General features: G+C 46.0%; 1 protein-coding gene and 1 pseudogene across 4 annotated transcripts in view; one reads left to right on the top strand and one right to left on the bottom strand.

Annotated features, from left to right (window-relative positions):
* Positions 1 to 4012: 4012 nt before the first annotated feature.
* PRKAA2 (protein kinase AMP-activated catalytic subunit alpha 2) overlaps positions 4013 to 11296 on the top strand; it is a 48741-nt gene continuing 41457 nt past the window's right edge. For 3 of the 4 annotated variants that reach the window (XM_066625592.1, XM_066625591.1, XM_066625590.1), the window contains exons 1-2: positions 4013 to 4187; positions 10504 to 10645. In XM_066625592.1, coding sequence (XP_066481689.1) covers positions 4088 to 4187; positions 10504 to 10645 — 242 coding nt within the window. In that variant the 5' untranslated portion in view covers positions 4013 to 4087. Of the gene's footprint in view, positions 4193 to 10503; positions 10646 to 11296 lie in introns of all 4 variants that reach the window. The other variant, XM_066625593.1, reaches the window with a different exon arrangement.
* LOC136650104 (5S ribosomal RNA) lies at positions 10250 to 10369 on the bottom strand (annotated as a pseudogene).

Below are 11296 nucleotides of genomic sequence, written 5' to 3'. Positions count from 1 at the left end.
AGATTCAGGTTCAAATCCCCGCTCAGCCATGAAGCTTCCCGGGTGACCTTGGACTAAACATTATCTGTTAGCTTCACCTACCTCACAGGGTTGTCATGAGGACAAAAGGAAGGGAGGAACTATGTACATGGTATCATAAACTGCAGAGAAACAAAGTCTGAATGGTTGTCAGATCTCAGCAGCCGTGTTTAACATAAGTTCTGCCTATCATTCTAACACTTTTAGACACAGTGAACATCTCTGCAAATAGCCTGTATTATAACTGTGCACCATTAAGACCAATTACTAACAAATGATTGCTTAACCAAGCATTTTTAGTAGCAATTTTCTGGCAATTTCTCCCATCAATAGAGACCTGCGCTTTGGAAGCTGATTGAGAAATATTGCCTAATGTGCTATGGCATTTATAGATGATAGGTCTTTTTCAGCCATCTACAGAACAGTTGGTATATGTAGCTGGTATATGGTATATGTTCTAATAATATTCACTTAGTATCTACAAGTGTACATGGTGATGGTGGTGGTGGTGGGAGTGAGAATGCACTGGCAAGTCCTAGCCCTGAATCAGTATGCTCCAAATCCCAACCACCTACGAACATAAGTCCAGCATTTGTCCACAGTGACAAATGCTGAACTCAGAGAATAATAGTCAGAAATGCTGGTCATTTGAAGTTCTCTCCCCGGCTAAGAGCATTTGTCACTGTAGACCAGGGGTCTCCAAACTTTTTGGCCAGAGGGCCACATGAAATATCTGGTGCAGTGCTGAGGGCCAGAAAAAAATTTAAATATAAAATTTAAATAAAGAAATTAGAGATGGAACTTAGATGAATGAATAAATGAATGAGTGAGCCTCTCCAGCCTCTTCACTCAGCCTCTCCAGCCCTCAGAACACCCTCCAGATGCAATCAGAGCACAGCTCTGGTCATGTTAAGTCGTGGGCCCGAGGCTTTTAGGGGACAAGAGGCTGGCCGTGGGCCGGATAGAGGCTCGCTGCGGGTTTGGAGACCCCTGCTGTAGACAACTGCTGTACTTGTGGCCAATAGGGGGGAGGCTAGAGTACATCAGTGCAGGGGCACACCTTCCTGTATGCGGTACATTAACATCTTCATAGGGATTCAAGCTACAATTATGCTAGTTGTCATTGTGGTGAGAGGGTACTCTTAGCACAGTTATGAACTTGGCCCCCAATTTTCAGATGCACATAGTCATGTAGTGACTTCTTCAACATCCCAGAAGAAAGTGCCCTGGCTCGTCATTCACAACTCTAAATTTTTTTTTTTTTAATTAACATTCACGTTCTCAGATCCCAACTTCATAGACTGTGATGGTTTGTAATCCTATACACATTTACCTGGAAGTAAGCCCCGTTGAACTCAGTGGGACTTACTTCTGAGTACACTTGTACTTATGACATTAAATTAAGACATTTTTACACTGTTAAACACATAGTATGTAGAAGTGTGCCTTGCTATCCTCGGGGATTCTATTCCGGAACCCGTCTTGATGTGATACATTGGATACCAGGGAATGTCCTCCACCCTTGCCAGAAGACCTTCTGAGTCCAGCAGAAGCCATACACATCTGCCCCTGGTCTCTGCTGGGCTTAGACTGACTCCTAGAACAAAAAGAAACAACTCGCGTTTTTTTTTTTTTTTATAAAACCAGAAGTGAAGTTTTTAATGCCTTATAAGGCATTACGAGGCCCAAGGAAGCCCCGGAGATGCTTCCCTCACCCCTGAAAGGGGTGCACATGGCGGGGGGGGGGTGAGCCTACGGACCCGATCCACTGATACAGGCCTCCCCTACTGTACGCATGTACAGTTAATATTTACCAAAACACACATACAGAGTGACAAATTTTCGTTTTTCTACTGTAGTACAGAAACTCATATAACAAATGGATATTGTTTCATTATCTTATTATGTACAAAAACCTGTGATATTGCTGTGAATGATATCGTTCATTCGTTAAATTATCTTTTAACAATGCATAATTAAAGCTCAGATCTACACAGCGGTACCAGAGATTTACAGCCCAATCCTATCCCTTTCCCTGCATAGCTTGTAACTACACCAAAACAGTCTGCAGTGCATGCTGTGGGGGAGGGGGATCGGGAGGTTTGGGTGGATTTGGTGTTGGCAGCAGTCACTTAATCCTAGCCCCTTCCTGAACCAGATTCCCCAATGTAGGTCCACATGGACCTGTCCCAGCACATTTGCTATTGCAGGTCTGGGTAGATACTGCTGTGCTGCGGAGGCTTAATCAGAGGAGACCTTTGCAACTGCCCTCCCTGCAGGATGCAGCAGTAGCGACTTTGGGGTCACTATATCAGTGGGGTGGGGAAGCACAGGACTGGAGTATTTTGACAATATCTGTGAAATGTGGCCAGCGGTTCTAGATCGTGAGTATCAAAGTCCAAGACTAGTAAACTCAAGTTTCTATACTGTGACAACTGCAAACCATAATTTTGTCTCAAGAGCTCTTCCCTGTCCCGGCCCAAAGTTGCTCCCTACGCACAAGTGATGCTCAAGCATAATTCCTCTGCGCCTGTAACAAACTTGTCACATGGGTTTGCTCTCTTGCTCCTTAACTCTTTCCTGTTTTGAAAAATTGGTCTCCTTAAACTTCTTATAAGAATTTGTTTAAGCTACATCCATTTGTCTCCCTGATGTGTGTGTACATGTATATTTGTGCATAGATGGCAGTTTGGCATGCATGGTTATTAAGTTGATACAAATGAAAAATGCCTTCTAGGCACTGTTCACTGATGTTTAGCACATTTTCTTCCATCAAGAAACAGCTCATTTTGCAGCTAATTCCAGAATCCCATCATTTTTCTACATGGTCCAGAAATTTAACTTTTCTACATGGTCCAGTGGCACTTCTGGTGAAAAACAAACAAAAACTAACACGTTCGCATACGTGTTTCAGTGATCAATTCAGGGTTTAATTTGTCCCAAGTCTCAAACGCAGCCCTCTGTAAGCTTTCAGTACTACCTTTTAAGCCATTTCTGTCCAATATTGCATATATGCAATAGGAATCAAATGTGTATACTTGAGGGCTGGGCAGAAATGGGTCTTAAGCAGGTGGTTTTCAACTGTGCCATAGCAGTTTGGTGTGCCAAAAATGATCCACAGGTGTGTCGCAAGAGTTTGGGGGAGGGGAAGGCCATTGGAGAATGTGAGCCCCCCACCAGCAGTGTGATGTCCCTTGTCAACTGTCAAAAAACTGATGATGTGCCCTGACAATCTTATAACCCAGTCAGTGTGCGATGAGACGAAAAAGGGTGAATATCACTGGGTTAAGCTGGGGTGACCTGATACAATGGAGGACCAAGGCTACAATCCTATCCACACTTTTCAGGGAATAATTCCCACTGAGTACAATGGGACTTCCTTCTGAGTAGGCGTGCACAGGATTGGGCTCAGAGTGTCTATATCAGTCATTTTCAACCACTGTGCCATGGCACACTGGTGTGCTGCTGAAGTTTGGGGGAGGGTCATTTATTAGTAGGGCCATTGATGGATGTGAGCCCCCACCAACAGCATGGTGTACCTTGTCAATTGTCAAAAACCTGGTGGTGTGCCTTGACCATTTTAGTGCCTTGTCAGCGTGCCCTGAGACAACAGAGGTTGCAGATCACTGGTCTATACCTTGAGCCATTGTATAGAAGAGGGAAACTGGGCAGGTGCAGCCCTTCCATGCTGAGCTGCACCTGCTAAAATCCCCTCTTCTATCCAGTGCTTAAAGCTATAGGCATCCTGTTCTCCGTTGGATCGGGTCGCCCGGGGTGAAGCCCTAGTGCGCAGCCAGTGCAAAGAGCGCTCCTGAGCATGTGCAGAGTGCTCTTCCCAAATCCTGTTCCCACAAAGCCGAAAAGGAGGAGCAAACCTCGCTCGGGCTCCTTGAGCTGAGGGAACGTGGGCCTCCACGGCAGCCTGCGCCCCTCCCTTACCTGTCCACCTCCCCGCAGCCCGCCCGCCCGCCCGCGGTGGCCGCTGCCGCCTGTCTCCGTCTCGCCTCGCCTCCCGGCCCTGCTGCATTGTGGTCCGGCCGCGCCGGTGGCGGCGCAGAGGGCGGCGAAGATGGCTGAGAAGCAGCCCCCGAAGCACGACGGGCGCGTGAAGATCGGCCACTACGTGCTGGGAGACACGCTGGGCGTGGGCACCTTCGGCAAAGTCAAGAGCTGAGTATGGGCTGCGCGGGCGGGCGGGCGAGGGCTGCAGGAGGAGGGCCGGCTGCGCCTGCAGGAGCGCGCGCGCACACCGGGGCTCGAGGCTGGGCTGGGCAGCAGCTCACGGGCGCCCACCTGGCCCCAGGCCCCCCAGGGCGCGCGGGGAGCAGGAGGGCTCCGGGCACCCGGACGCGCTCCCCAGCGCCGCCGGCCCCTCGCCCTCAGCGGCACCCGAGGATGCTGCGCAGCGGCTGGGAGCGCGCAGGGCCCGTGCGGGAGGGGGCGAGGGCTGCGCGCCGGAGCGCCGGGGCGGGGAAGGCTGCCCTGCGAGCGCACTCCTCGCCTGGACCAGGGACTGTGCCGGTGTGACCCTGGGAGACGTCTCCAGGCCCGGCGTGGCGGGAGCGAGGCAGGAATGCGCTTGTGCCCAGGTGGGCTCCCAGCCCGCCATCTGACCCCCTTCCCCACGCCACCCGCCCCGCCCCAAGCAGCTTGGGGATGCCCGCAGCGCAACTGTATGTGTTCGGGCCTGTGCACATCTCACCCAGACCTGCTCCTTTGCTGTGTATCTAACCTGCTCCTTCAGCGCATCTCTATTTTCAGTGCGCATCTCACCGAAACCTGCTCCTTCCAGTGCAGATCTAGCCTTCACCCAACCTGCTCCTTCAGCGCAGATCTCGGCAAAATGTTGCAAAGAGGAGAGCCAGAATTCACCGCACACCAGCCTTGAAAAGAAAAAAAATCACCAAAACCTGCTTGATGTCAGGATGGGGGCTTTAGAGTATTTTCTGTATCCATAACATAGACATGCAACCACTGAGAAGCCGCATTCCCAAATGGAAAGGGAGACTGGGCTTGTCAGGTATTTCCTGTGTTTAGTGGAAGAAAATGTCATCAACATGTCACTTTGATTCTCTGGAAACCCAAAGAATCTTCACAACATAGAGTCGCTTGGAAAGTTCATTTTCCAAAGCTGGTGTGCGGTGAATTCTGTCTCTCCTCTTTGTCACATTTTAATTTCCTGCTCACCATGTTATCCTCACCACAACCCTATGACATTGTTGAGAGTGAGGGGCCAAGGCCATGCAGCAATCATCATGGCTTTGTCAGTATTGTGGTCAGTACACCATACCCGTTCTTGCATCACAGGGTCTCTCACTCTAGTCAAGCCTTGTTCATATCATATCTCCACATTAGCACTTACTTAAACAAACAAACAAACAAACAAATAAATAAATAAATCCAGGTAACCACTTGCCTGATCGCATATGGCAGGTAAGAATTGACATCAGGTGAGCAAGCTTTCCCCGCTTTCCTCCTCATTTACTGCCGGATTCTGTGAATGCCCAGTCAGAAGCAAGTCCCATTAAGCTCAATAGAATTTACTTTCAAGTAAACGTATGTAGGATTTGTCATCTCATTCAGAGTGATACTTATGGTCAGGCAGACTATTAAACATTTGTTTGGGTTTAAGTAACTTTTTTGGACTTATGTGCAAGACTGAAAATCCTTTTCTTATACATGTGAAGAAGTTTGAGCACAGCACATAAGAATGGTTAATAGTACATTCCTGTGCATATCTACTTGGATGAGAGGTCCATTGAGTTTAATGGGACTTACTCCCCCATAAGTGTGTATAGGTTTGCAGCCTAACTTTGTAAGGTCCTTTGTGCTGACTGTTTTGAATGAATTATTGCTCATAATCCATTGTCCCTTTATCAGATCACCTTCTGGATTGAATCCAACCTAAATCATTCTCCACCCCCTTCTCCCCCCCTCACTGTTGCAGCTGGGCCAGTGGAGTACACGCTGTATCCCACTGGGAGGGGGGGTCAGTCCTGGAAGCTTTCTTGAAGTAAGTGAACATTTGTTCCCTCGCCCTGGGGCAAGCCTCCACTACCCCAGTGGGTCTCCTTGGATCTACACCAGCTATTTTTCTGGTGCAAGTCCAAGGCACCTGGGGAGGTAATCGTGGCCAAGAAGGGGGATAGGGTATCGACAGAGCTGCTGCCACTGATCACCACCACTTCATGCCCTTACACATCCTCACCCTCCTTCCAGCCCAGAAACTCCCCCATTCCGCCCCTCCCCACGCAGTTCTACCCACCCCCTCTGCCAACTCACAGGCACCAGCGGTTGGTGGCCTCAGCACTGGACCACTAGTGCAGCTGCCAGCCATTGCGCTGATGGTCACATGGTGCTCCCCCCCTCAAAACTTCCCCTTCCACTGCCATCCTTTCACTTCCACCTGTGCAGTATGCATTCTGCTGGTGGAAACCTGTGATAGGATTGGTCTGCCCATCTAGTCATTCAAGGAGATACTGTGTTTTTTCAGTACCCTTGCTGTACGCCATCCATTTGTTACTACAACTTTGCAACATATTAAATGGTGCGGAGAACCTGCTACTTCCACTTAGCTTATCTGTAGATAGAAGCTATCATCAAAGGTTACTGAAGCACTGTATTACACAACCAATAACATTCTCTCCTGTTTTCATCTCTCAAGACATTCGAATAGGCTTAACAAGTCCCAAGGGAGTGAAACAATAATATCTCTGTATCTGTTGCTTACTGTAAGCAAATGATGGATCACAAAAGCAGCGTGTTTATTATTAATTTTTAATGTATCGGCACTAAGAAAACCATATTCAGACACATGTTGTGTGTAGATGATAAATAGAAGATGAACCATTCCATTGCAGTTTAATTGTTTGTTGTTCATTTTATTTTTTGTGAACCGCAGTGGGGGGAAAGGTTATTCTCAAGATCATGGGCTGTAGAACAAAACACACATAATCACCCTACAATTGAGGGAGCTGGTCTTGTCATCAAAACATACAATTGGAATTCTCTTCATTTCTGGCTGTGTCAGTGTGGAATGTTTTTGCATTGCTGGTCAGGGAGAATGAGCTGCCAGAGAAGTAAAGTGATATCCTGAGTTGCTGATGGTGACAGACAATAGAAAAGACCATTGAACATAGCTGAAGAGGGTGATTTACTGTTACTCAGTAACCTACTGCATTGCTATCATATAACTTGCTCAATTACTCCCTGAAATATGTGGGCAAAACGAATGATAGGGCCAAACCCTGGTGCATAGAAACACAAACTGTAGCTTTACTCACAAATCCTTGATGGTGGGGGAGGCAGCTGCAATAGTAAACTGTATTCAGGATCCCACTGAGAGCATTATCCTCTGTTCTTTGGTGGCCAAGTTTGTTTCATGTAGTGTACATATACAGTTGGCATGTCTGATGTTTCTGTTTTGCAGATCTACATATTCCCCATATGGCTGCCAGAATAAATGCCCTGGCCTATTCCTGGGCCTTTAACAATATCTTGATATTTAGAAATTAGCAGGTTAAACTTTCCACAGTTTTATCACCTGGTTATGTCTGCAGACTAAGCTGCTGTTACAGGCATAAAAACTGAGGCAGTAAAAAAGTTGGCAACTCTGAAACAAAAATGCTCTACTACTTTGTTACCCTAATTTTATTGGCTGTGATAGTGCAATTAGGATGGTGGAAGCAGGGCATTACAACTGGGCTTTAACAGGATCCATGGAACACATAGTAAAACTTGAGGTTTCTACATCAGTTTCTACATCTGGAAAACAGAGTTATTCTTTTTTGGTTGTCCTATCCATAGGTGGTGCCAGAAAAGTATTGAGGGGGGTGAGTACCCCCATGTTCTATATCTTTACCTATATCTATATAAAGAGTAGTTCACAGGTCCACTTCTGTTTATGTTTAGTGTGGGGGTGTTGATGTGTGAATACACCATTATGTTTAGGATGGGGGTGTTGATATGTTGGTGTGAAATACACCATTATTTTACCTTTCAAAATCAAACATGGGCTCATGTCCCCCCATCCCCCCAACATGCACTTTGCCCCTTTTGGGTTCTCCTTTTTCCAGTGATGCTGCTGCTTCTATCACTGCATGGGAATCACAACTGGGAGCATTTCCTAATTTAAGTTCATTCATTTCAGACATGCACTAAAGAAAGCTTTTTTTCTGGCTAAAAAGTGCCTTGTTCCCTCCGCCATGCAGAATCCTTTGGTCTTTGAGCTTTCTTGAGTGTAATTAAGCTATGTGCTACACCTGTAATATATAAAACAAGATGTTGGAAATAAGAAAATCTGTTTCCATTTCAAGAACATGTAGAAGCACATAAAAGGGAATCAGCCAAAGTGTTTTCATTTAGAAGCATGGCACGGCACTTTATTTTTAGAACACTCTTATTGAGGAAAGAATTTCAGGCTGTTCTTATCTCTGCTAATAATAGTGACTTGCTCACCCAATACAGCTACTGCGTGGTAACCACTCTGACCCTCTCTTTAGTCAGGCCACTTCCACAAGCACAGATTACCTCTTGCTTTTACAAATCACCTCTTTTTGAAATCCTGCAACTTTTAAATTGGAAGGCTAAACTCTGTATGTAAGATAACTGCTATACTCCTTTCTTTTGGAATATTATGAATTTAAACACCCATTTCATTTCATTGTATGCCTTAAACAAACTCATAATGAGTTCTACTAGAAGTACCTTCTCTATTTTGGGATGTTTTACAAAACTAGTTATTTCAGTCCACAGCATACAGCCATGGGCAGAGTCCATTGGTACTTCTGTTTTTGATCAGCATTTTCTCAATCAGTGGCACATTTAGAACTTTTTCCCTAAACAGTTCCAAAATATTGGGATGAGCTTTGCTATACTGGGGTGTTATGGGATGTTTCAGGGAGGGGGAAGGGAGTGGTGGCAATATGAGGCACCATTCAGAAGGAGCAAAGAGTTAATGGATGAATTATTTCTAGGGTGTGTATCTGATAAATGGAGTTTTCTAAGACAAAAACCTCACCCTATTAATGCATTAGAAGCCACTGGTTAAAAAGAAAATTGTTAATAAATATTGCAGACCAGCTTTTGGAATGAGTATTGATGCATACTTCTTGTTAAATACAGTTAGTAATTTTGATTCATAATGAATTGCTTTTTAGAAAGGGGATTTAAATCCCCTTACCCCTGCATAAGCTTCTGCTCTGCAATGGGTCTCCTCGGACCTCCTCTAATGATTTCACTAGCACAAGTCCGAGGAGAGAAAGGGAGAGAGGAGGCTGCTGCCAGAGGGGTTAAGATCCAGCTCACGACATCACTGCCAGATCCACCCCCTCCTGCAGCCTTCCTGCCCCATTCCTCCTTCCTCTCCCCTCTGGCCAGTTTCACCCCTTCCACCTTCCCTGCCATTTTACCTTTCTCAGCAGGCGACTGGCACTCCAGCCTTCCCACCATTGCTTAGCGCCTTAAGGCACTTTACAGAATGTGCATTCCATTCGCAGCTTCAGGCCATAGGCTTGGGCTGTTATTCACACAGATTTTACTCTTGTATCCTCTTGCTGGGGACCACTTCAAACAATGACACCTTTTTCTACATGGAAAGCACCATGTGTTAATGATGTGTAACAGTCCTAACTTTCTAAGCATGATCATATTTGGCATTCATATAGGGACTGAAAAGTCTCTGGCAAATTTGATTTGCTCTGAACTGGGACTGAGAGAAAGAGAGTGAGTGAGTGAGTGAGCATGTGTGTGAAAGGTTCACAAAAGCCCACTCATTCTTTTTGTATCTTGTTTGCTCCCTTTTAGTAGTTTTGGTGGTGATGGTGATTGCACTCTCTGCTGTTGCCATTGGGCAACATTTTTCCCACACCCACCTCTCTCCACAACAGAGCATAGAAACCACTGCTCTCATTCTGATTTGGCTTCATGACAATACCACATAGGCGATAAGATTTGGCTACATGAAGAGAGTGGAGGCTGTGCTTTCTGCCTTCTCTCTGGTTGCTTACAGATAAAAAAGGAGGCGGGAGTGGTGTCCAGAAGCAATGGTGAGCACAACTGTTGCTAGTAGTTGGTTGACCATTTTGTCCTCCTTCACAGAACCCCCTCCTTCACCAAAAGAAAGCAGTTCTCTTTGCACACGTACTGTGGTGAATATTCAACTGCCAGAAAAAAATATAATTGGGTCATCAACTATGGTTGGCAACCTTCAGTCTCAAAAGACTATGGTATAAGCCTACAGCACCCGGTATTCCCAAGCGGTCTCCCATCCAAGTACTAACCAGGCCTGACCCTGCTTAGCTTCCGAGATCAGACGAGATCAGGCATCTGCAGAGTAACTGTCCCAGCTGGATTTGAGCCAGAACCATCCAAAAAGGGATTTGTTTTGGTATTAATTAAATAAGCAATAAAATCATATTTCTAAGCTACTTTCTTAAAGCTGTGATGTTCCCTTCAGTTAACATTCCACACTCCTTTCTTATTCAGTTGGGGAACACCAGCTCACAGGACACAAAGTGGCAGTCAAAATTTTAAATAGGCAAAAAATTCGCAGCTTGGATGTTGTTGGGAAGATAAAACGAGAAATCCAAAACCTAAAGCTTTTCCGGCATCCTCATATAATAAAACTGTAAGTATTTTTGGTATAGTTTCCCTTTGTCTATGCCTTTGGGGCCACAGTTTTGCAGGGCAGGGTGATGGCAGTGACATCATACAGCCAGGGACAGATTGGGGGGGGGGTTACTTACCAAAGCAAGTTCCAACCTCCCGGAGGGGGGAGTTGCAGGGAGCCCCACAGACACCTCTACAGGGCTCCCCAAGCCTCTAAAAATTGCTATTGGAAACCTCTTCCAGTTTGTGATAATGAAACCAGAAGTGGTTTCTGATCAAAATTTTTAGCTTTTTAGAGGCTTGAGGAGCCCTGTGAAAGCATTTTTGGGGCTCCCTGCACTCCCCCAGAGGTTGGCGCTCGCTTTGGTAAGTAAACCCCTCTTCTGCCCCGGTAGTGGTGTTAACCTTTGGGATCACGTCACTTCCATCACCCTGCCCCTTAAGAAGCCAAGGACGAGTGCTTCCTGGCTGGTTGGTCACAGTCCACCAGTTTGGGAACCACTGGTTTATGCTATATGTCTTTGGTCTATGCTATATGTAGTGCATGACCTGGGGATGTTGTAAATACATCTCTATATTACCAGTATTTGATTGTTCCTCTAATGAGACCTAATGAATATTCTACTATTCTAGTGAATATTTCAAAGTGTAATATATAGTGCAACCCTAA

Source organism: Tiliqua scincoides, chromosome 4 (genome assembly GCF_035046505.1).
Source record: "Tiliqua scincoides isolate rTilSci1 chromosome 4, rTilSci1.hap2, whole genome shotgun sequence".
NCBI classification, from domain to species: domain Eukaryota; kingdom Metazoa; phylum Chordata; class Lepidosauria; order Squamata; family Scincidae; genus Tiliqua; species Tiliqua scincoides.
This window is presented reverse-complemented; position numbering and strand designations above follow the sequence as displayed.